The sequence below is a fragment of the Leptinotarsa decemlineata genome, unplaced genomic scaffold (genome assembly GCF_025532065.1).
Source record: "Leptinotarsa decemlineata unplaced genomic scaffold, Ldec_3_MD MMD2_tig00001064_RagTag_RagTag, whole genome shotgun sequence".
Taxonomy (NCBI): domain Eukaryota; kingdom Metazoa; phylum Arthropoda; class Insecta; order Coleoptera; family Chrysomelidae; genus Leptinotarsa; species Leptinotarsa decemlineata.
Genome location: NW_027412558.1, coordinates 12,725,687 through 12,752,519, shown reverse-complemented (window position 1 = coordinate 12,752,519; position 26,833 = coordinate 12,725,687). Strand labels below are relative to the sequence as shown.

Here is a 26,833-nt window from a genome sequence, read left to right as displayed (position 1 = left end):
TTCTACTTTCGGCCTGTTTCCAATCATATCTTGAAGGAGTAACTTGATCATTGGGTAAATTAACTGCGAAATTCTTATTTGAATCAATATACTCATTGAGCTTCAACGATGTTTCTTCACGAAAAAGAGCAGCTGATCCATGTTTTGGTTTTATTATTGGGGAATTCACCTGTTTAGCAATCACCTGAACCGAAACACTGTTTTGTGTCGTTTTATCGGGTTCCGGTTTTTCGTATTCGTTACTTTTTGTAGGAGCTGGTATCTGGTAGATAACGAAAGGGATTTAATTTGTTTCAGACTATTATTTTCACTAATGAGTTCAATATTCTAATTCAATATTCTTAAATGGATCTTCTCTGACAATTCATTATGATATATTTTTGTTTAACGATATAATTGAAAACCTGCATATCTATCACTGTATTATTACTCACATCATATGAGAAAATATCCCTCACGGCTGTAGTGCATCATTATGCAGAACGTCACAACATATTATTTGATTATTGTCAATAATGGTAACATTTTTCAAGTACTTCACACAACCTGTGTGTATTACGTTATCACTTTTCACACACTTTTTTCCAGTTGAAGCAACAGTTTTGCATCTTTTGCACACTTTTATGGAAGCTACGTCTTCATGCGTTTTTCCAGTTTCCGGCATGTTGAAGATCTATATCTCACGACCTTCAGAAAGGACCATCAATTTTTTTTCATTCTGTTTTAAAAAAAATCTGTTTTTCCAATAATCAGCTGTCGCCCCCGTACGAACGACAACTCTTAGAAGTTGAGAAACTTGTGCGAGCTAAGGACTAACGAGGTCTTACCTTTTAACGTGTGATTCCTAACACGGTTGCAGAATCATTCCCGCTTCATCCAGATAAATTCACATGAGAAAAATATCTGGTCGACGAGGGAATCGAACCCACGGTCTTAAGATCGTGAGTCGGGCGCACTCCCACCGCGGCCAATTCCACAAAATGGTACTTGAGAAATTGTTATATTCAAAACGAATTTTTCGACACCAACATATTCTTATAGCTAACAAAAAAAAAACACACTTGAAAAAAGAATGTCCTAGCCCAATCGGGAGCCAAATTATTATTTTTTTTATGGAATTTTCACAAAAACTGGTGAAATACTTGAACTTTTTGAACGGTCAATATGCGCGTTTCAGTAACCAAGTTAGCATCATCAGGAGTTTACTAATCACGTCCCAGTTTACTAGTCACGTCCTAAACTAATCTCCTAATGATCCTAACTAGATCTTAGTCATCTCCTGATAATACTAACAGACAAACTCATTCAATATCCTGTATATGTATGTGTGTTTTTCCTTCAACCAGTTGTCGCTTTCTTATGAACGACAACCCTCAGAAGTCATAACTTGTACGAGCTAAGGAGCAACGAGTTCTTACATTTAAAGGTGTAGTTTCTAGCATGGATCAGACGATACCCAGTGAATATCGAAAATTGGAATCAAACCGACGTTCACATAGCCGTTGATCAAATGAGTACCACTATTTACGCTAACCAACCGGCTATCTTCCAGTTAATGAGAGTGTTTGTGTTTAACTTTCGAATGTAATTTCATCAATAAAATAACATATGAGCAATCAGCTTTTTTTCGAATTTAAAAAAATGAAAAGGAAACATATTCAATGTATCGATGTATAGGGTATTTCATTGTTTCCTATCTTTAAATTTGAATAAAACAAAGTGTGTGTGAGATATCAATGAAATCTTTTATTCGTTTTGATACTGCTCATTCAGTGACCACAAGTCATTGTTCATGGTCGTTAAACGTCAGTTCCTGGGTCAGTTGAATTTTGTACGGAAGCAGGCCCAGGTCACGACGCAAAATTCGCCTAGTTGTGGTCTGCGAAAGTCTCAGTTGGAAGACTCTATATTTAAAACTATATTGAATAGGTTTTCTTTACAATTTTTGAATGAAAGGAAATTGCAATTTTACTTTATTTTTATGAAAAAAAAAGAATGATAATGTTAAATGAGAATGTATAACAATATTCATGTAATCTTAATGGAAGAGAAATGATACATTTTCCGGTGTATTATTTTATTCATCTTTGAGGAATTATATAGTTCACTTGTTCTGATGAATTTTTAATACGTGCAGGAGAAATGATTGGCAGATTCTTTTTTGTTCTGTTGAAATAACTGAATTTTCAAAAATATGTTTTGCTAATAAAATATTTTTCATAATCTCAAACCCTCTAACTAAAGAATATATCAGCCATGAACGAAAAATCAAATTTTCACGCAGTTTGCCCTAAGCATTCACCAGTTGTTAAGCACTTTGTGACGAAGTTACAACACATCCTTGGCTAAAAGGAACTTTCGTTTTTCTATTTCCTTTGGTAAAGTTCAATTTTCCATTTTCAAATAATTTTTCACTTGGGTCTTCAAGAAACTGGCCTAAGTACAATAAGTCACAACAACGGATATCTCTCATTATATCCTATTAAATTTAGTACGTGAAAATGCAATGTCAGAAGTATATTCTGTCAGCTACAATCCGTGTCGAATTCCGAAATGAAGTTGTGGATTTTGTGCTGTGTTTTGTTGGTTCTCGCTCAGTTACACCACGGTGAGTGCAAGAGAGGTGGTTCAAGAGGGAGCAGAGGAAAGTCCTCTTCATCAGGTAAGAATCGCATTTCAATATAACATCTAGGTGGAATTTTATTTATTATTACATGACAATGTGATTTTCATCGATGATGCATATCGGTAATTCTAACAACAGGCGCACTCAGTGTTGGACTTGATAATATCACCGGGTAGTCGTTGGCTACTTCATTTTCCAAATGTTCAACAGGGTTCATATCGGGGTACATAGGTGGCCAAATCCTGCCATTGTTATTCTAACATAATTTAGGCATTCACGTATCATTTCCAGGAGTTACAAAGAGTCAACAAGACAAAAAAGAATATAAGCAACCATGTTCGAAAGTCTGAATAACGAAAATAGAAACTAAAAAATGAATGCGAAATGTGGGTGTACCATGAATCACTTATACAAATTATTGATGTTCCATCTTTTACCATTCTGGTACGGCAACAGTTAATCATAAAAGTCCTTGCCAAAAGGCTTAATTTTCTCAAGGAATTATTTTACTAGAACATTATGATCCAATAATCCGTACACCACATCCAATTGGATTTCTTTCGTCTTTCTTAGCGTCACCTTGTGTCAGGAACTTCTATACCCATCACGCGACTGAGGTAGACTGAGGTGTTGAAGACACTATCGTGGCATGCCATGATGAACCCCTCAGTTTCCGACTTCGGCTCATTCGACCTGAGGAAATCGAAAGTCAGGCGCTTTGATAAGCCAAGGTCTTCAATGTACATAATTGAAGAAGACTATGCATTGGCTCATCCTTAGGTTGCCGCAGAAGTTAGGTGATCTCTGCGGCTTCCATATGAGCCTTTTGCTGAACGGGTTCCAACTCGATGACAGAGTTGAAAACTAAACCGAGTTCATCAGCTGATCGGGCAGCTGCCCTAAAGAGAAATGCTCCAATTCCTGTTCTCTCATGGTCACAGACCATGCAGAGAAGGGGATCCGAACTCCTGGCGACTTTACAGGCTCCAGTACCATTCTGTCATGTAGACACTCCAAACAGCCTCCCTGTTGTCGAGATAAATACAACCGTGGAACGGACGCAAATCGTTCACGATAACCTCTATTATTTTTTTTCACTGTAGTGTGCGCTGCCGCTGGTCAGGCCCTATCCCCCGAAGCCCCAATACATTCGGGAGGGCGCGCCAGCATTATCAACCAATGACCACTCCCCATACCGTGAGATAAGTGATCATTGGGTCCAAGAATCATGTGCCTTGAGCAAGCGCAGTGAGCCAAGAATGACAGACTACTGCATCTGTGCGGCTAAGATTTCTGCCTTAGTGCGGCAAGCCGGTATGACTTTAAGATTCGAGAGTAGCATGATTCCACCAAGGAATCCAATAATCAGAACAATCATTTCGACAGAGTGATCTGGATAGAGTCTGCGGAGTTCGAAGAGAAAATCTCGATATTTTATCCGTTTTTCCTTCTCTTTTCTGACGATACTTGTCTCGTCAGGAGCTGAAAACTCCACGACAAATATCGTATTGCTCTGGTGGTCGAGAAGGGCTACATCAACTTATTAGCTTGTATGAGCCTGAGGGTGGGGAACGAATAGTTCCAATAAATTCGGCACTTCTCGTTCCCCACAACGGATTAAATATCCCCTGGAGCGTACAGCAACACCGGTGTCTCGTCAATACCGTAAGAGTGCCGTAGATGGTTATATAGCATTCTTAGGGCCGCTTTATGTCGATGGTTATAGGCGGAGACCGCATATGCTGGACATGCTGATGACAGGTTGCTGGACATGCTGATGACAGGTGCATTAGGGTCTCGGGCGCCTCGCGGCAGGCCCTGCACCTTGTGTCAGGAACCTCTATACCCATCACGCGACTGCGGTAGACTAAGGTGTTGAAGACACCATCCTGGCAAGCCATGATGAACTCCTCAGTTTCCGACTTCAGTCCACTCGACCTGAGAAAAGCGAACGTCGGGCGCTTTGATAAGCCAAGGTCTCCAATGTTATTGAAGAAAACCCCATGCATTGGCTTATCCTTGTGTTTTCGCAGAAGTAAGGTGATCACTGCGGCTTTTATCTGAGCTTTTTGCTGAACGGGTTCCAATTCGGTGACAGAATTGTGGTCACCTCGTTCAGTGTCGAAAACTATAACGAGTTCATCTCTATTATTATAAACTCGGTAAGTTTTTTTGCCGCTCAAAACTAATTCTGAAATCTTAGGCTAACACCTTGATATCACAGCTGCAGAACCTTCTATAATATATAACGACATTTTCTGAAATGAAAACATTCCGCTCATGATATGTTATAGCACATTTTGTATAACTAGGTTCCAGCTCGTATTGGGGTAGTAGCAACAACAAAAAGTCAGGATCGAAACAATCGTCAGGAACCCAAACTGTGCAGAATCCTAACCCGAAACCTGCACCATCTCAAGCAGCCAAACCGTCAACCACTCATCAAGAACAACCCTTCAAAAAGCAAAATTCTGACCCACAGCAGTCTGCCAATCCTCAGCAAACTCCAATTGGTTGGAATGTTCCGGGAACCAATCAAAATTCTGGCTGGAAGACCGGTTATCAAAACCAAGGTTTGTAAGAATTTTCAGCTGATTTATTTTTTCAACAATGAAATAAAGAAAAAAGTTATTTCAGTCGTGATAGAAGACTTTAGGAATCATAATCTGTTTCTCTGCCTAAAACATCTCCATTGGTGGAAGAAGAATTTTTATTACTGTATGAATGTCATCTTTTTCTTTTGAGAGAAACATTTTGCTTATTCAGATTATCAAAGATATCTAAATTTTGATGAAAAACATTCATTCCCATATGAAATGAATTCACTTTGATTGATGAACCCTATATTTTACTGAATTTTGATTTTGAATAGGTGTTAATCAACAGAGTCACAGTTACGCCTCTGGTCATCAACCACAAGGAGCTTGGGCAAACCCAAACTCTCATGGAGGCTATCATCCCAACCAAAACGCTCCCAGTTACAATCAACATGGTTACCCCCAACAACACGGATATCCCCAACAACACGGATATCCCCAACAACATGGATATTCCCAACAAAATGGCTACCAAGGTTATTCAGGCTATCCCCCGCAGCACGGTTTCAATGGTTACAACTCTCCCAATGCCTGGGGATATCCCAACTCTAACAATGGACAGAGAGGAGGGTTCTTTGGAGGAGGAATGGGTGGGTACGGTGGAGGTATGGGGGGCTATGGAGGTGGTATGGGAGGCTATGGAGGTGGTATGGGGGGCTTTGGAGGAATGGGAGGGTATGGAGGCATGATGGGAGGTTAGTGATTTTTATTTAATAATGAGATAATAGTAGTGAACCATCAACATTTTTAATTGAAAGGAGTATATTTTTAGGGTTGATCAGTATTTGGGAAGAAAGCGGTTTGGCTTTCACTTGTCCATCTGCCACAATAAACTTTTTTCAAAGATGTGAAGATCATACATTGAAATTACAGTTTGTATATGTAAAGACTTCATCGCGGAATTAACTGCTTTCTTCCTTCCTTTGGAAGTTTTCATTAATTTTGTGTATAAAGATAGGAAAGTGAAATCCAGAAAATTGTTTTCTCAATAAAATTTTATACCTAATGTTGGATATTATAAATTGAATGAAAAAGTAATGAATAATTGAAGTGTACGGTACAATATACAGAGTTTTTCATGGAAAACTATTAGTATCAGTATTTATACAACCAACCGGGATATTATTAATTTCTCAAACGGTGTCGCATTTATTTCATCTATCACTGATCACTATTTTATGAAAATGTATATTTCTTATTTTCTTCGCATTGTATCAATTACTTTCGTACCATATGGAACCATTGATGGACAATGTTGCTAAGTTGGTAGCATACAGGGTCTTTCACGACGAGCGTTCGTTAGAAATATATGGAGAAGGATTCAAAATGAAAACTTGAAATTTTGTGGTAGTGGGTTTTACAAAATGGCCTTCTCAACCATAATATTTTCAACTTCCGGTCTCTTTCCGTTATACCGGAAGTTGAAGGCAACTTCTTTATTTCAAATGGAACGCCCTGTATTTTATTACATTTTTTAGTTTCTCAGCACATTTTAGGCCCACTTTGTATAAAAATGCCTATACCCAATTTTTTTAGTTTTCGAGATATTAATTTTTCTCTGAAAAATTTGACAGTTACAGCACCACTCCGAAAAAATCATAACTTATAGACAGTAACAGTTGAAAATGTGAAATTTCAACAGAATCACACCTTAAGCATCAAGTCATGAACAGGTCCATCGAATTTTTGAAAATGATTTACAGGGTGGTCGAAACTTCCACCTACAACATAACATCGAGAAAACTGATGAAACACGATTTTTTCAAATGGAAACCATCCACTATTCTATTATTTTTGGATACTACGAAAAAAAAATCAAATTCATGAATAATGTCCTATACCTAAAATACAGCCCTGGCAAGATATATCCGATTTTGCGAAATTTGAAATGTAAATCATTCGAAGCAATACCAAACCAAGAAAGCTTTGAAAACAAATGAAGTTACAACAAATATGTCAAAGGTTGATGCGATATAATTGACGTGTATTTCGTAGTTTTCTATTTGTGTGCAAAATATATCGTTTGGGGTATTCTAATGACGATTCCCTGAATTTAATAATCATTTGTGGTGAATGCAATAAGATAATGGACAGACCCAATCAAAATATTCTGATATTTCTATGAAACTGCCGTGATTTCGGATACTTTTCGTCTGTCATCAACAAAACAAAACCACAACACCACCACAACAATGAGGACATCGAAATTGTAGTTTTGGCCTACTTCACATCCTATCCAGAAAATTCGTTGAAAGACGCAAAAAAGTCACTTAGAATTTCATGTTCGTCAATAAACCGAATTTTAATCAAACATAAGTGGCGTCCCTTTAAATATCACCAGGTTCAAAATGTGAAACCTCACGACTCACCTGCACGAGTGAAATTCTGCGAATGGTTTCTTATCAAGATGCAGGAGGACCCTGAGTTCATGAAGAACATGATATGGACAGATGAAGCCAAATTTGCCAAATAGTCATTTTTAGGCAGCAGAAAATCGAAAGCTCGTTCGCCAGCGCCACTTCCAGGATTCATGGAGTTTTAATTTGTTTTGTGCTATAAAGAAAGACCGAATTTTATGTTCAAGTATATCTAGGTAAGTATAATTAGGAATGTGGCTGGCGAATCCATAAGGCATGTTTCTGAACAATACCGTTTCAAGTTATGGTATCAGATGAATGGAGCCCCTCTGCACATAGTACTGATTTCCTCGCTCTCCGGACCTGACGCCACCGGACTTCTTCATCTGGGGATATATCAAAGAAAATGTTTATGCGGATCCTGTAAGTGATAAAGAAAACATAAAACGAAGGGTTCTGAGAGCTATCAATAATTTGATTCCTGACTCCATACAGAAAGTACAAATAGTGGTATGCAAAAAAAAATTCTTGTTTAAAACAAAACGGCAATGTCTTTGAACATCTGTTGAAATGAACCACAACATTATTTGAATTTAAAGAAATCAAGTTAAATTGTAAAATTAAAGTAAAATCTAACCTTAAAAAATATAAAAAAATAAAATTACTGTATTCGATATCAATAAACAAAGATATAATTCATCTCTGGGATAGTATTTCATTTCAATCCATCCATTTTCATGTTGAGTTACCTTTTACCAACGACAGAGTTAATATTAGTTCATTTCTTTTCAAAGCTTTCTTGGTTTATATTGTTTCGAATGATTTACATTTCAAATATTTCCCAAAATCGGATATATCTTGCCAGGGCTGTATTTTAGGTATAGGACATTCTTCATGAATTTGATATCTTTTTTTTTCGTAGTATCCAAAAATAATAGAATAGTGTATGGTATCCATTTGAAAAAATCGTATTTCATCAGTTTTCTCGATGTTATGTTTTAGGTGGGAGTTTCGACCACCCTTTAAATCATTTTCGAAAATTCGATGGACCTGTTCATGACTCGATGCTTAAAGTGTGATTCTGTGAAGTTTCACATTTCAACTATAACTGTCTATGAGTTATGATTTTTTTCGGAGTGGTGCTGTGCTGTAACTGTCAAATTTTTTTAGAAAAAAATTTATATCTCGAAAACTAACAGATTTGGGTATAGACATTGTTATACAAAGTAGGCCTAAAATGTGCTGAGGAATTCAAAAATGTAATAAAATACAGGGTGTTCCATTTGAAATAAGGAAGTTGCCCTCAACTTCCGGTATAATGGAGAGAGACCGGAAGTTGAAAATATTTTAGTTGAGAAGGCCATTTTGTAAAACGCACTACCACAAAATATCAACTTTTCATTTTGAATCGTCCTCCATATATTCCTAACGAACGCTCGCCGTGAAAGACCCTGTATAGGTTACGGCACTTCTCTTATAAGATAATTCTTTATGCAGGTTCATATGGAATGAGAAAGAAATCTGGATTCTTCAGTGGAAGTACATTCAGAAACGTCCTGACTGGCATGTTCATATGGCATATGACTTCCAGTTTAGTTGGAGGGATGTTCAAAAGACCTTACAACGTGTACAACTATTATAATCAACCGCCCATGAAAGAAGAAATACAATTACCTGCGAATGTGCTGACAATGTGTGAAGGAAATGTTACGCAGTTGTGTACAGGTAAATATGGTATCTATAGTTACAGCTGCGAGATTTTGATTTAACAAATTGTAATTTGAATTATTTTTGAAATTCAATCAACACATTTTCCACTCTGTGAAACCCAGAAAATTTTTGAGAGACTTGTGCATACTGCAGACAGGTGTGGGTTTTTTTAACGTTCAAACTGAAGTACAAAAATCCAACCGAATTGTTGGTGAGCCATTTTTGCTCGACTATCGTATAACCCAAACGATCTGTTATAATGTTTTCATACATTGAATTGCATTTAAAATGAACCACCCTGAATTCAGACGGTAAAAATCGTGAAAGTCGTTAACAGTAGTTTTCAGGGAGACATATTTCCATGTAAAAAATAACTCTCTCTCTTTCTCTCAATTGTGTATCCAATCCTGTAACATTTTTGACATTACTATGATAAATAGTTAGCTGCGTCTCGACGACTTTTGATTTCAACCATCCCTGTAGAACAAATAGCACGACACTAGACCTTTCGATGCTTTGGTAGTCTAAAAATTGGAAAATGAGGCCTGGTATGAAGGTCAACTCCCAAAAAGGCAAACAAAACAAGGAGATGAAAGAAGGAATCTGAAGAATTGGAAATATTCAATGAAATTAAATAAATATAGGGATTGTGAATTACTGGAAAATAAAAAAGTAATTGTTAAAAAGAGTGGTGTAGGTATACCTTATCAGTGCTAAGTATATCGACACTAATGATGATGCACAAATCACGAATTGAAGGTGAAAGAATAAGTTTCGTGAGGGTACCACCACTGAGGCCACCCCTGGTCGACGTCAAACCACTGTGACTTGGCCAAGGTCGCTCTCAACTCTACTTGTGTTTCTAAATCGTTCTAGGTGTCGCATCGCTTCGATAATAATTCTATCGGCTTCCTAAGACTTTCATTGGCATTTATGAACACTAAGCAACACGCATATCGCCTGAAGTCTAGTTGACAGTGCCGTACGAAGTGATTTAATAAGGCGTTAGACATTTGAATACTAGATTGCAGTTCCAGTTGATGTGGTTATATTGTTAGTGTAGCAGTGAAATTAAGGCAAGTTTAATTTTACAGTGTAGTCAATGTAATCTCCAACAAGAGCCACACAATCATTCCAGCGCCGCTTTAACATTTCAATACTACTTTTGTAGAACGATTTATCTTTTGCCTCAAAATAGGCCTCAGTTTCAGCAATAGCCTCTTCATTCGAGCGAAATTTCTTGCCGGTGGGCATTTTTTGAGGTCTGCGACAGCCAGTAGTCGCTGCATGGGAGCCAAATCTGGCGAATATGGTGTATGCGGATGCAATTCGAAGCCCATTTCATGCAATTTTGCCATCATTTTCATCGATTTGTGACACTGCGCATTGTCTTGATGGAGCAGAACTTTCTTTTTCTTCAGATGGGGTCGTTTTTCCGCAATTTCAGGCTGCAAACGCTCCAATAATGTTATATTTTGTCCACTGTTGATGGTATTTCCCCTCTCCAGATAGTCGATGAATATTACACCACGCACATCCCAAAATACCGAGGTCATAACCTTTTCAGCCGAGTGTTGTGCTTTCGGGCGCTTTGGACGAAGTTCACCAGTTACTCTCCACTCAAATGACGATCGTTTTGATTCCGGAGTGAAGTGATGGATCCATATTTCAGACTCACATATCGACGCAAAAATTTCGGTTTGTTGTGTTTAAATATGGCCAAACACTGTACAGAATCATCAAGACGTTCTTGTTTTTGGTCAACAGTGAGCCACTTTGAACGGACCTTTCTCATTGTTAAATATTCATGCAATATAAAGCAACACGTTCAGCTAACTCACGCAGCTTCACTTTTTGATCATTCAAAACTATTTTGTGGATTTTTTTTATGTTTTCTGGTGTTACTGCCTTATTTGGACGTCCACTGCGTTCTGCATCAAGCCATTGCTTCGGTTGAACAATGAGAATTATACTAGTGCGATGTTTTTATCGTCTATAAAAAAGTAGACCCTGTATTACATAGCATTTTTTGTTATGAATACCGATTTACGGTAAAATATAATTCGAAGTTACTGAAATCATCAAAAACTATTTTTATTGAATTCATAATTAAATTATTTTACTGACATACTAGTACATCGCGCTTTTTTGGTGCATCTTATTTTATTTTCATTAGTTCGGACTTCCATTGTCTAATATGATATAAATTAATTTGGAATCCCTGAAAAAAATCTGTAACAAATAAAAAGATTGGCTGGAAAATAACAATTACATCAGGCAAAAAAATTAAATAAAACACAAGCAGCAACCAAAAAATAAAAAAATTGAAATATTAACATGAGATGGAAATTAAAAAATATTAACAAGAAATGAAAACTAAAAATTAAAAGATTTCAAGCCAAGTTACTTCACGACGTTTCGATTGTTAGTATCCACAATCGTCTTCGGGTGATAACTGAACTATTCCTCTGAGATCTGACAATTTATAGGTCATTCGAGTTCTTTCACCGGTTAGCGGGAGCTGACCGTTTGGCGGAAGTTGGTCGTGTTCCGTTTGATGAGAGGTTTCCATATGTTGCGTATCTCTACGCTAGCTTGGCTAAATGCGTTGTTGGACAAAATATATGCGGCTTCTTTGAATTTTCTCCTAAACCAGTGTTCCTTCTTGTGGATTTCAGCTTGAGACCACTTGATGTTATGTTGATCTGTCTAAAAAAATCTGATGAATACCAAACATTGTCTGCTATTCCTGATTTGCTGGTTTCTCCTCGTTATGTGTGTTTCTTGTGCTCGGCAATGCGAACTTTCAATGGCCTCTTAGTTTCACCGATGAATGATTATCCGCACTCGCAGGGTATCCGGTACATGCAATTATTGAAATCTCAGTCCGCGTTTGGTGGCCTGGTTTTCGTGAGGCTGCTACGGATAGTGTTCCCAGATCTGAAGCAGGTTCTGATGTTATACTTGGACCCAATTCTTCTTATCCTTTTCAACAATCTTCTGGTGTAGGGAAGTACAAGTACTGGTTGTGTACGCTTCTCTTCCTAAAGAGAGCTAAAGTCTGTTCCACAATCACTTTGGAGTAACCATTCCGTTGAAGGTCATTTTTGATGATGCCTAGTTCCTTTTTGAGACCTTTCTTTGTATAACAGAGCCCGAAAGCACGGTCTGCTAGAGTCTTGATGGTTCCTCTCTTAGTCGATTGATGGTGGTTGAATTCCTGGTTCAGATACTGACCCGTGTGAGTGTATTTTCGGTATACAAATTTTTCCCATTTACTGTCGGTCCTCTTCACCAATACGTCTAAGAATACTAATTCGTTGTGGACTTCCTTCTCCATTGTGAAAGTTATGGAAGGACTTTCGTTGTTGATGTGCTTCAGGAATTCTCTCGAAGATTTCAAATCAATTCATATATTAGAAAATGGAAATCCAAACCATCTTCAAACAAATCTTATTTTCTTGTTGATTTTATTATATAACTCTTATTATTAACTCTTCAATGACAATAATTTACTTCTGTGCAGGTTCAACGGCAATATGCACTACCAACAGCACAGTACTCTGTGTCGTCACGATGTCGCAAGCTGCTCCATGTGGAGAAGAGAACGCTTTATGCGTGAACACCACCGTACCCTGCGCAGACAAAATGGATCCACTCTGCCAAAACACTACATCGCAACAGACCGAAGCAACCGTTAACATACCGTGTTTCACGAATCTGACGATGGACGTAAATCTTTTGAATGAAACAGGAAAACATCAAGATGGTTCTGCATATAAGTATTGCGTTACCACTATGGCGGTAGCTGGACCGGAATATAAAAATTGTTTGGAGGGGGAAAATGGAAAAAAAGATAATTATAGGAGTGTATTACAAGGTGAGGATATGGATATGAAAAATAAGTGATGATTAGATTATCAGCTAACAGATATAAAAAAAGACGTTTAGTGGAGTTGGATCAGTTGATCCTGTCAAAAAGTATATGCATACATCACCTATTTTGAACTTAATTTGTCTGAAGTAGAGAAGGGGTCCTAAAATGTAACGTATTTGAAGAAATGAAACTCCAAGAAATAACAGTACTACTTATACAGTGACAGATGTATAATAGTTCTACGAAAAACAATGAAAGTGTAATGATGCATTATTGAAATGAATTTTGTATAATACCTATTTGAATGAATTATTTCGTTCATCAAAGAATGTAAACTTTCACTGCCGGAGATAACAGTGTGTTTTTCCGGGTTTTTTAGCCGTGGTCTGCAGGTTTTTGTGCCTGACGTTTTGTCTATTACTGCAGTAGACATTATCAAAGACGATTTGGTAACGATCGCAGTGCCGATTTCATTAATGTTCATTGCCTCTTCTTTTCTATTGAAATGATCCCTGTGTTGTTGAATTTCTATTGCCTTCCTATATACTCTTCGATAGTAATTTTAAGTTTTATCGAGTATTACTGTATCTTCAAATGAGATAACGTGAGTGCTTCCTTTATTGACAGCATTTTCGGCTACTGCTTTGTTAGTTTATCCGAGTCGACAATCCCTTTTTTGTTCAGAGAGACGGATGTCTATACTTCTTTTCGTGTTTCCACTGTAGACCGACCAGCAGCTACAAGGTATCCGGTATACCTTGGATGTTGCTAAAGGTTCTCTGGGTTCCTTAGATGACCTTAGACTGACAGTTTTTGTTGGCCTAAATATTGGATTCACATCTTGTTTCTCTGAGATTCTCCCAATCCGGTCTGTAATATATTCAACATAGGAATAGATTAGGTCCAAAGTGAGTGGGTCTATTCGACCATCAACCGCAACCCGCAAGGGTTCATTGTGGCATACACCTATTCACAATCGACCAAATAAACCCAGATTCTTAACGAAGCTGATTTGTTTGTATGGTGTTTATATTTACCTAGTAAATATAAACACCATACAAACATGCCCTATTAGTATATCCGCTCGAAGACCGGCACAATGTTTATCGTTTCTGAATATACTGCTATAAATAAAACTCAAACTTTTTTTTTCCTTCAAAAGCGTTTTTTATTCTTATTGTTTACCAAAACTGTCATTCAACTATTTTTTCACATGCCAAAAACAAATACAGAGTGATTCTTATTTGAAATAAAAGTCAACATTCTCCCCCCTGTATTCAAACAATGAACTAGTTTTGAATACTTCCCTCTAATAACTGAATTGGACACAGCTGGGCAACAGGGCGGCGATTAATATTGTCTTGAATCTTGATATCTACGACTCTTACTCTTCCATCTTTACCGGGGTGTACGTCAACAATTTTTCCTAATAGCCAATTGTTTCTTAGTAGCTTATTATCCATGAGTATGACAATATCACCCTTTGCTACATGTTTCTTTTCTTGAAACCATTTGCATCTCTTTGTGAGTGTGGGTATGTATTCCCTTATCCAACGATTCCAGAAATGTTCTGCAAGTTGTTGTGAAAACTGCCAACGTTTTTTTCAAATCGTAGTTGATTTCATTTACATCAAAAGTAATAGGTGGCTTTGCTATGCTAGATGTACCTATGAGGAAATGATTTGGTGTAAGACTTTCGAAATTCTCTCCATCGGAAGATACATATGTCAGAGGTCTACTGTTTACTATATGTTCCACTTCTGCTAGCAAAGTTAAAAGAACTTCTTGCTTAGGTGCTTTTTCGTTAAGTCCATCTTTCACCGATCGTACCATGCGCTCCCATATTCCACCCAAATGTGGGCTTGCTGGTGGAATAAACTTCCAATCAATTTCCTGAGATACCATCTTCCTCTTGATTAAATCTTCGTCTAAATTTCTGATTATCTCCTTCAATTCTAGGTTTGCTGAAGTAAGATTTGAACCATTGTAGCTCCAAATTGATAAAGGCTGTCCCCTCCTAGAAATGAATCTCCTTATTGCTAAAATCACTGAGTCTGTAGCTCTAATTGAAACTTCCATGGGTCCAAAATAATCCATTCCAATATAGGTGAATGCTCTAGGTGGTTTCTGCAGTCGTTGCTCTGGAAGTTGTCCCATTGCAGGAACCTGAGGTTTTGTTCTTCTTATGCTACAGAAATTACAAAACCTAATTGTTTTAGTTACCAGTTTTCTGGCCTGCAGTATCCAAAATCTTTGCCTTATTTCATTTAGAGTTTGTTTTAGACTTGCATGATTGTTTTTTGAATTGAACAAGTAATCTAGTGAATGCGTGTTTATTGTCTAGTATGATTGGCCGCTTTACTTGAGGAGAGAGCTCTGTAGAGTTATCTGTTCTTCCTCCCAAACAAATAATATCTTCCATATATGGTGACAATTGATAAAGTTTGCTTGATTTTTGTATAGGTCTATTTTTCATCAGAAGATGGTATTCTTCTGAAAAACAATCCTCTTGCACTTTCCTATTTCAAATTCTTTCTGCTCTCTTCAACTCTTCAATTGTCAATTCTTGTTTTTGGAGATTTTTGCCAAGTTCTTTGATATCATGTTGAAATCTGAAAACATAGGCTGTGCTTCTTATCAATTTCATGTAGTCAGAAAATCTTGTGATGTCTGGTAAATATTCAATTCTATGTGAAACTGTCAAAAATATGAATTCATGTTTAAGTTCAAAGGTATCTGGATTTTCTTGAATTTCTTCGTCCTTGTCTATTCTTTTTTGTTCCATAGGCCAAAATTCTTGTTTATTGTATAAAAATTCCGGACCTTGAAATCACTGACTGTTTTCTTGTAGATTTATGTCTTTTGTATCTCGAGTAGCTTCATCTGCTATGTTCAGATTGGAAGGAATCCAATGCCAGTCAGGAATTTTCGTGTTCTCCTGAATCTCGCCCACTCGATGCGTAATAAAAGTTTTGAACATTCTTGGTTCTGATCTCAACCAACACAAAACCGTTTTCGAATGTGTCCAAAAGTGTGTTTGATTCACTTCGAATAAATGTTCTTTCCTTATTGTTATTGCCAATCTGGAACCCATTACAGCAGCTTGAAGTTCCAAACGTGAAATTGTTATTGGCTTTAGAGGTGCTACTTGTGTCCTTGCCATCACCAAAGAGACATGAATGTTTTCGTTCTTCTCAAATCTGAAATAACCTACTGCCGAAAACGCTTGCTCACTCCCGTCAAAGAAGATGTGAAGCTGTAAATTAAAATCATAAATGAAGTTCAATGCATAAAACCTAGGTATCTTGAGATCTTCAATTTTTGCAAATACATCAATCCATTTCTCCCATTTAATATTCTGATTATGAGTTATCTCATCATCCCAACCTATGCCACTTTTCCATATATCCTGTAAAAAAATTTTTGCTCTAATGACCTAGTGTGTGAGGAGTCCTAGAGGATCAAAAAGAGACATCACTATTTTGAGGATCTGCCTCTTTGTTGGATTTTTTCCTTTCGAAATCATTTCTTTCATTTTTGAAAAATTCAAAGAAAACGCCAAATGATCGGATAATGGAATCCATTCCAAACCGAGAATTTCCTGTTTCTTTCTTGCAGAAGTTTTTCATCACCCCCAAGTTCTTCTGGAATATGTCTATGAACTTCTTTCGAATTACATACCCAACCTCTCAGTTCAAATCCTCCTTGTCTGTGGATGAAAATGACTGCCTTTATAGGGCGAATAGCTTCTTCCTCTGTGGACACACTATCAAGATAATCATCCATATAATGCCTATTTATTATTCCATCTACTGCTTGAGGATACTTGTTCTGGAACTCTAATGCATTTCAATTTTTAATATATTGTGCCGAAAAAGGCGAGGCCACAGAACCAAAAATCAGCACCTCCATTTCATAGGTCCTAGGTTCTTCATTGGAATTATTTCTCCAGAGAAATCGTTGTCCAGCACGATCTTCTTTTCTGATAACTATTCTGTGGAACATATCTCGAATATCTGCAGAGAAAGCTACATCTTTCTCTCTGTATTTGAAAATAACTCCAACAAGAGAATTCAATAAATCAAGTCCTCTCAATAAAAAATCATTCAAACATTTCCCTTCCACCTTGGCAGCCGCATGAAAGACGAACCTCAATTTGCCGTACCTTACTTGATTCTTCATTTCCTTCACTTTCTCTGCATAGTCTTTCTCTAAATATTCTTCTATTTTCTGTTTGTAAGTCATAGCGAATTCCAAATCTCTAGTCATTCTTCTTTCAAGATACTGAAGTCTTTGAAGAGCTTTATACTTACTTTCTGGTGAAGTTGAACTATCATCTCTCCATAACAAACCAGTTTCCCAACGGTATCCATCCCCTATTCTTCTTGAAACTGATTCTATTATTTGAACTGCTTTTTTTTCTTCCGAATTATTGATCTATCTTCAGAAATTTTGACGCCAAATGACTCCGTGGAAAAATAATTCTTGATTTCTTCATGCAATTTTTCATCACAGTTCATCTGATTATGGAAAATATGAAGAACACTATTGCTATCTTGTCTACCTCTGAATTATCTCGAATTTCCATGTGCTATCCATCCCAATTTAGTTTTTGATAACACTGGCGAGTTCTTAGGACCTTCAATTACTTCTCGACTAGTGATTAGATCCCAGTTATCTTGTCTTATCAACAATTGCGGTTTTGCTTGAGCCATACTAGCAAAATCTATATATTCCAGATGGCTCCATTTTTCTTTTAGTCTTTTTCCATCAACCGTTTGCCTAGGAAGATCCATGTCTTTCACAGTATATGCATTTTCCATCTGATAAAATGTGGTCCTATTTTTGTCAGCTATTTCAAAACTTACTCTTTTTGAAAATAATCTCATGCAAGTGTCTTCGTGGGTCCACTTCAAACCTAACTCTCTTTCTTCGCCAACGAGGTTCATCTTGTCTGCCAAATCTTGATCAAGAAGAGTTACCGTTGAAGCTTCGTCAAATAATGCATAAATTTCAAGTTCATTCTGAGAAGTTCTTATTATAACCGGACCGATTTTCAATAAAATTTCTGTACTGAATGATTTTGTGGTATGAGTAACTATTTCTAGACTAACAGTATCATTTTTCTCCTTATTTTTATCAAATGCGTCATTATGAAGACTTTTATGATGTATTTTTTCACAGTTGTTTACCCCACTTTCTTTTTGTTACGACAAAATTTTATTTTGTGAGATGTTCCCAAACAAGAAAAACATATACCATTACTTTTTACGAAATCCCATTTTTTGTCTATCGAGAGATCCAAAAAAGTTTTGCATTTATCTATTATATGTTTCTCTTCACACATGATACATTTGCGAACTGAAGTACTCTTCTCTTGAGAAGTAACAAGAATTGTTTCGAATATCTCTTTATGAGGCTGATTTTGAGAGAACTTACCAGATGCCTGATTTGTAGAAGGCTTACCCACATTCATAGATTGAGCGTGGCTTGCTGCTTCCGACTTTCTCCACAGCCACTTTTTAAATTCTTGTAAAGTGCTCTTACCATTCTTCTCAAGTACTTTTTCACCCTATGAAAGCTGCATGTTGTAGGGTAACTTTTGTAGAATTTCCTCCAGAATTTGAGGGCAATCCAAATAGTTCTGCATGTTCATGGTTTCTAGGGTAACCACCAGATTTCATACATCTTCCGCAAAATGTGTTAGAGACCTGAAATCATTATTTTTCATCATAGGAAAGTTCTTGGCCTTATTGACCAGACTTTTCACAATCAAATCTGCTCGACCGTATCTTCTAATCAAAATGTCGATAATCGGTTTGATTGATCGTCTAGCATCCCCTTTCAAAGCTTTCCTCAACCTATACATATTTTCTTCATCTGTTAAACCCAATAAGTTAGTTGTTGAAAGAAATTGTTGATAAAAACTTGGCCATTCAATAGTTTCCCAGAAAAAATTGGTAAATTGCAAAGGCAACTGATTGTCTCGCCAACAACTGCCTAATTTCTGCACCTGAAGCTTCTTCATTTTTTCTATAATGTGTATGTCTTGCCCCTGTATTATTTTCGAACGAAGCCCTTGTACTATTATGAGTATTGTCAATTTGACTTTTGTGGAACGACCTCTTACCTGACATATTCTTGACGTCCGTATTTTGCAACCAATTACGCACTTTCACTTCAGAATCAACAGAAGAAATCTCGTCATCTTTTGAACGGTATGTATTACTTACTCCCAAATCAAATTTCTCACTTAGTCTAGCTTTTTCTAATACCAACCTATTTTCAATCATTTGCTTTTCCATTTCGAACTGCTTAGACAACAATATAGCCATTTTTTAATCAGCTTTTACCTGGACTTCCATGAGTTTTCTCATTCAAATACTTCCATTGGATCTCACAGATAAAGATACTGAAACCAATTTAGACTGTGCACCATCATTTCTACTGCTTCTACTGGACGAGACTACAGATAACTTGCCTTCTGTGGCATCGCGTTCAGCATGCCACATGCCACAGCATGCACAATGTTTATATTTACCTAGAAATGTGCACTATTAGTATATCCGCTCGAAGACCGGCACAATGTTTATCGTTTCTGAATATACTGCTATAAATAAAACGCAAACTTTTTCTTTTTTCTTCAAAAGCGTTTTTTATTCTTTTTGTTTACCAAAACTGACATTCAACTATTTTTTCACATGTCAAAAACAAATACAAAGTGATTCGTATTTAAAATAAAACTCAACCGTATGGTGAGTGGTCTTTCAGGTCAAATGGTAAGAGTACGGCTCTGCCGAACTCTAAAAACCTGATTCGGTCTCCAGCGGGACAGGCACAAAGAACGTGCTCTGCTGTTTCGTCATTTTCCAAACAGAGGTGACATACACTGTATTCCGACAGTCCGAGTCTGTGCATATGATGATTCAAATGACAGTGACCTGTAAGAAGGCCTGTTAGACATCGTAGTTCATCCCTACTGTAGTCCAACAACTGTTTGGTATCATGAAGAAAAGAGAAATGAAACTTTCTGTTTTTTACCACTTTCATTGGTAACTAACCTTACTGCAGTTTCGTCCTATGCGGACATTTTCAAACTCATACAATAAACTACATCCATCAATTTATTGTTTGGTATCAAGCTTCCAAGGGTGAATAAACGCCTTGGAGTAAGCCAATCCTGGAAGATTCTGCCAGAAGTCCATAAATCTTCTTACCGTCCAAGTGTTCAATCTTTGTTTGGCAAAGCCTAAAGCGATGCCAATGACAGGTTCTGGTCCGATGAAGCTGATTGCAGCACCCTCCTTTGCAAGGGAGTCAGCAGCCTCATTGCCTCCCGGGCTGTATGGCCAGAAATCCAGACCAGAGACAACATGTTAAGTCTTTCTATCGAGGAGAGTCGTTTTTGGCAATTTGCTACCAATTTAGACGTTGCTCGGTAGGAGCCAAGAGCTTCCAACGCCGCTTGACTGTCCAAGAATATTTTTATTAACTTGTGTATGAGGTACGATTCTTCCAATCTCTCGGCACACAATTCAATAGCGTAAATTTCCCCTTGGAAAACTACAGATATTTCTACTTGCTCAAAACTACAGATATTTCCCTCCCTACAACATAGGGAGGGAAATATAGGAATGTAGTCTTTCACGACTGGCGTCAATAGGGAGGGAAAGTTTTTCCCCTGACCAACCTAGCTGGGGTTACTGTAGCGTTCTCTTTTCTAGGTCGTACGGTCCGCTCGAATTCTTCTTCGCTGTACCCATTACCTTTCGAGGCATTTTTTAGGTTCCTCAAGAAGACTCTCAGGTTCACAGATATGTCATGCTCTCTCAACCAACGTTTCAATTAACCCTCTCTTTTATTGTGGCTGGTGGTTACAATAATTGAATAGAACTGGCCGATACTTGATGAAAATGATTTTCACTATAAAGAGTTACAATCATTTTATACTCTAACATATTATCTACTCGTATGCCTACTTTTTAATGAATGAATCTACCTGAAAAGGTCAGGTATGAATTCAATAACTCTATGAATAAATTTTTAGAAAGTGCTGTAAATGTATTCAACTATTTTTACCTGGAAATGAACAGATTCAATAATGTGGGAATTATTCAATTTAGTTTGATCGTTCATAAAATATTGAGAGATTTTGAGTTTGTTCATTTCCATACTCTCCAACAGGTTAGGTTTCAAACCTTTCTTCTGGAAATGGAGGGGCTTGTATTCATGGTTGAACTCATGTCCCATGAATGGCATATGTGGAATTTATTTTTCCATTTTGGAAACTATTTTTGTGCTCCTTTATGCGGGCTTTCGCTTTGACCTATATAAAACATCGAACATGACCCACATGATAATTTATACACTCACGATTTTTCTGAAACTGTTATTCTTAATGTGCATGCCTAAGTTGTTGGTTTTGACAGCAATATTTACACCTTTGTGTGCAGACAATCTGAAATATTTGTAGTGGATTGGCATAAGTAGGTCAAGGTTCTATAACTTCTATCCTCTTCTCTTCGAATTGGGTAAACTTCCTTCAAAGCTTGGCTGCATAACTTTGTTGATAATAAAGAATGTATTAGACTGTTATCGTAATCATTGTTGACGGCTACTTGTTTTATAACGTATTCCAAAAACACTTTATTGTGAGATTTTCACTAAATTGTTTTATAAAAACGCAACACGTGTTCCGCCATACAATAGCTTCATCTGGCGTGTCTTTCAATATTGTTGTTTTTGGAATACGTTAGTTATGGATTTTCATCAAGTATCGGCCGATTCCATCATATACTTGTTTTATTATGTTCAGTTCTTTATTGAAATTTACCTCTGACGAGGGCACATTTATCAGTCTATGGATCGTACTGTTGAAAGCTGCTTCTTTGTGCTGATACAGGTGGGTGGACGAATTATGAATGATAATATCTATATGTGCAGGTTCACGATAAATTGAAAAATCATGTTTGCTGTTAACTTTTGTTATTGTCAAGTCCAAAATTTTATAGAGTTTTAGTTTAGGTGCCTGTCGGTGTGTGTGTCCTATACACTCTGTAGCCCAACGAATCATCTTCTCGTCTGTTCACAAGAACATCTAAGAAGGCTAGAGTCCCTTGGGTTTCTCGTTCCATTGTAAATTGGATTTTAGTTTTGAGCAACCCACAAACCCAGTCATACACAAGTGCTGCCGTATTTATGATGAATGTTGGAGGCACCTCTTATTAAATGTTTTTTTTTTAGGAAACTACACCTGGAACCTAACCCTAGAAACCATGAAACGCCCCTACACCGTATATAACTACTACAACCCTACAGAAACCCCCTCAGGGGAAGTAGTGATGCCTCTCAACTTGCTGATTCCTTGCATCGAGAATGCGACGAAACTTTGTGCACCAAATACGGTTCCAGTATGCACTTCCTTCAATGAGATAATGTGCTTAGAAGTACTGAGTGCTTCAAAGTACTGTGAAGAGTACAACACCACTTGCATCAAAAGTCTGATTCCTTGTTTGGAAGGTGATCCTCTATGCGTGAACAAAACGGAAGAAGAACTCATAAAGGAAAATGATCGAAGTATGGTCAAAGTTGATATGCCATGTTTCGCAAATATCACCATCAATACGAATTTGCCTAACTTTGATATTTATTCATTCAATGGAACCATACCACTGGGAACTAATACTAGTTACACATATCATTACCATTACTGCGTAGTGACACTAGGAATACCAGGTGCTGAAACAGATGTTTGTATCATTTCTGCAGAGTCGAAATCATAATGTCATGTTCAGATCATAACTGTTAAAATATTGGAAATATACTCATACTAATGTTATTGGAGTAACCTTCAATTCTGTTAGTTTGTCATATTGCCAGGATCATTCATCTAAGATTATTTTCCTCAATACATAAAAACATTGAGGGAATTTAAAGCTAGGCAGTTTTCAGAAGAAATGCACTAGACTTGTTTAATCAATCGGTACTCATTACAAGTGCTGTCAACATAAATATTATTGAAATTGAGTTTTTTTTACTTTATATTATCATTTCTTTTTTGAAATATCAACATAAATCTCTCCTACATCAAGTTCAATCAGCCAGTAAATCTCTGTACTTTGTCTAACAAATATATCTTTCACAAAATAATGCAATCCTATGATTTCCAAAATTTTGCTTTTATGCAAACACTTTTGTTTATAATTATTCACAATAAAATTTGATTAAATGAAATTTTCATAAAATTAATTTGCTCAATAACATGTTCAACTCCGTAACAGGCACTTTTTTTGATGCGTGTTTCACCAACTTGTGTCATGGGGAAACGCGCGTTGAGAAGAGTATTACATTTCTGATGTTTGAGAAAAGTGCTTATTTTGAATTTCTTCTACACAAGTTCCAGTTTCTTTTGTTTAAAAAGTTTCTAACGTTGGTACACGTTTTTCCCAATTAACCCTTTGAGGACGAGTTAACTTTTTTTCGAAAAACTATAATTTTGGATTGTAGGGTATAATAAAAAGATTAGTAAACAACAATTTTGCAAGACGAAAATATATTTTTATAATCCTTTTTTCACAATCATGTGGTTCCAAATCATGACCACAGGAAGCTATGAGAAAAAAAGTTGAATGGAACCAAAAGTAACAAATTCATGGTTGGTGAAATTTAAAAAAACAATTTGAAGCTTTGGTTAAACAGAGTCCAACGTTGCAATAAGAGGAGTGCCATCTAGTTCTGTGAGGCTGGAAGCGTGTGCTACAATGTGCACACCTAACCTTTGTATCATGAACTGGTAAATGTGCACATTTATCAAACCTTATTTCAGCGGGAACTGAAACCTTGAATTTATTGGGTATATTTTCTGTAACCCTTTTGCCTTTCTTAGGCATACTGGGGTCGGCACCAATCAATCCTATAGCAACAGCCAGTCTAAAATCTTTCAGATTCATGCTTCGTGTGTCTGGTGACCGGTCTCTGAATATTATAAAGGTATTCACTATGGTAAGATCCAAGAAATGCCAGAACAACCTATGCCACCCTTTCCTCGATTTTTGGTTCACTTTGTATAAGGAAACAACATATCGGATTGATCTACATATCCCATATGGGAATTATAACCTTTTACCAGTTTCAAGCAATCAATATTCCGAGACGAACCACCCTTCTGCTTTCTTGGAACAGTTTGAACATCAGCTGGACTATGGAAGTTGCTCAGAGATAAAACTGGTTTACTATCCATCCACTTCAGATAAAGTAAACCTACTTTGCTAAGTGTCCAATCGCATGTACCTCTATCTACTTTTGTATTATTATTTACTATATCCTTTGGTTCATTTTTGCGTCTTCTTCTTATTGTTCCACAACCATAAATGTTGTCCTTCAGCAAATCATCCATGTCCATCAGCGTGACGGAAGTAAAGAAGTTATCGAAAAACACCTTATGGTGTTTTCCTACAAGTGAATGTGTCTTTGACGACTCTAGGACCTAAGCCTTCTTCACTTCCATCAGATTTTCCTGTACAAATCTGAAATTGTGACACAAATGCAGACTGGTCTGCCCTTTTCCATATTTTATAGCCCCTCTTAATTGGCTTGAGTGGCATATACTGGCGAAATCCTATTATCCCCTTGAATTTCACCAATGATTCGTCGATACTTTGACTTTTGCTGGGAGTGTAACATTTTCCAAAAGTATCTGACAGTATATCAAGCATTGGTCGTATTTTATACAACTTGTCGAATCCTGTTTGACCTACTTTTGGTTGGACAGCATTATCATTTAGTTGCATATTAGTCAACAGCCAACTGAAATGATCACGAGACATGGAAGATGATATAAAATTATCTCGCATCTGCAGTTTGGAAGACCAATAATCACGGTAACTAGGTTTCTTTGTGAGCCCCATCATCAGATTTACACCAAGAAAACATTTGATTTCGTCCGAGTCGGTTAACAGGAAGCGATTGTCAAATTGCTGTGTAGCATATAAATTGGTTTCAAAACTATTTTGCCGATAAGTTATGTTGTGAACAAGCACAGGAATATATCAGTTGGAGTCTCGATATTTCCAGGAATATTAGGATCAAAATCTTCTATAAATGCCATTGGTTTGTTTACAAAATACAAGTTTTTCGTCCACTCTATAGGTTTTTTGACGAAATTTGAAAGTGGTAATTCATCCTCACTAGCGTATTCTAAACTGATACTATCAGTAGGATTATGTCGAACCTTAACAAAATCATCATCATCAAATATCTCTATATCATCCTCAGATGGAGCACCTAAAGTGTAAGAGTCTACCTCTGAAGGGATCTCATCAATCAGAGTATAGGCGTCATCCGACGTTAGTTTACTTAGGTCCATGTTTGAATAATCTGAAAAAAAAAGTTATATAGACAAACACTTGCAGCCTTGTGGTTCCGTATGAAAACACTCAGTTTCATAAGCAAATATACATGTTTTTTTGTACATCCTAGTGATGAAATATATTTCACGAATCAATTCAAAGACCTAACAAACATAATATAATAAAACGCTTACCGTAAGTTTTGACAAATAATCACAAAAACACTTTTGCTGGGGTTATGTCCAACATGAATATTGACAAGTGCATCAAACCACCAGAGCATAAACACTGAGCGAAACTGAGATGTGTATTCGCTAACGAAGTGTGGTAGGGGTCTATCGTTATAGTTGAGAATGTGTGGTTCCAGCTGGCGCTAACTAGGCGCCTGCAGCAGATTATTTTATTTGTGGTCTCTATATGGAACCACCTGCCCACAAAGAGTTAAACTTCATGCACTCGAGTATAAATATTGTTGAAATAATCATCGCTAAAGACTTAGTTATTCAACTACCAAAAAATTGGGTGAAATACCAAAAATTTTAACTGATTTGGATGACAAAACTAATTTTAATTGGGATACCTTGAGGTTGCACAAAAAATCATGGGCAGAGGTGAAAAGAAAGTAAAACCAGAAACCATTTCTTCATTAGTAATGATTAAAATAACTCGTTACTCAAAACAGGAAGCATTTCCCAAATGATGATGAATTTTCCTTAAATAAAAATAAAAGGTGTGCATAACAAAAAAGAATATAGCTACACGGAAAAATTTGACAACTTTCAAATATTGTGCATTTTACAAGGTATTGACTTGCTAAATCAGATGCAAATTGTTCAACAATTAAATTAATTTTCTCTTCTACTGTTATTGTTAATTGTACCAACTGCTCTTATTGGAAGTGTAATTATGGATTTGATCAACTTTTTTTAAATGATTTTGACTAAAAACAAGAAAGATCTACAACCATTCAGAGTGGCAAGCAACTTATACTTGTTTTTCTTAATGTGTAGTCCTTTTTTACTATTTTTGTATTTACGTTTTTCCTCCAACAACCCATGATTTTTGACGCTAGTTTCTTATGATTCTAGGACTCCTCTGATAATATTGTAATTGTAATTGAATTCATCATTTTTAATTGCCTTCAATGACACGACATGCTCCTGAGCTCAAAGAAATACCTTAGTCTGGTATATATATCACAGGCACGATTGATTGAATTTCAGTCACCCTCCAATGCCTCAGTCACCGTTATCACCAGATTTGCCCCCTGTGACTTTTTTTGTTTCCAAGATTGAAGAGATCTATTAAAGGACGGCGTT

The 26,833-nt window shown here is 36.8% G+C and overlaps 1 protein-coding gene across 1 annotated transcript; it reads left to right on the top strand.

Moving 5' to 3' along the window:
- Positions 1-2,501: 2,501 nt before the first annotated feature.
- LOC111517917 (uncharacterized) lies at positions 2,502-23,008 on the top strand. Its single transcript, XM_023174213.2, has 6 exons — positions 2,502-2,662; positions 4,939-5,199; positions 5,499-5,918; positions 9,078-9,305; positions 12,817-13,170; positions 22,411-23,008. The coding sequence occupies exons 1-6, from the start codon at positions 2,554-2,556 to the stop codon at positions 22,947-22,949; spliced, it is 1,911 nt and encodes a 636-aa protein (XP_023029981.2). The 5' UTR covers positions 2,502-2,553; the 3' UTR covers positions 22,950-23,008.
- Positions 23,009-26,833: the final 3,825 nt, after the last annotated feature.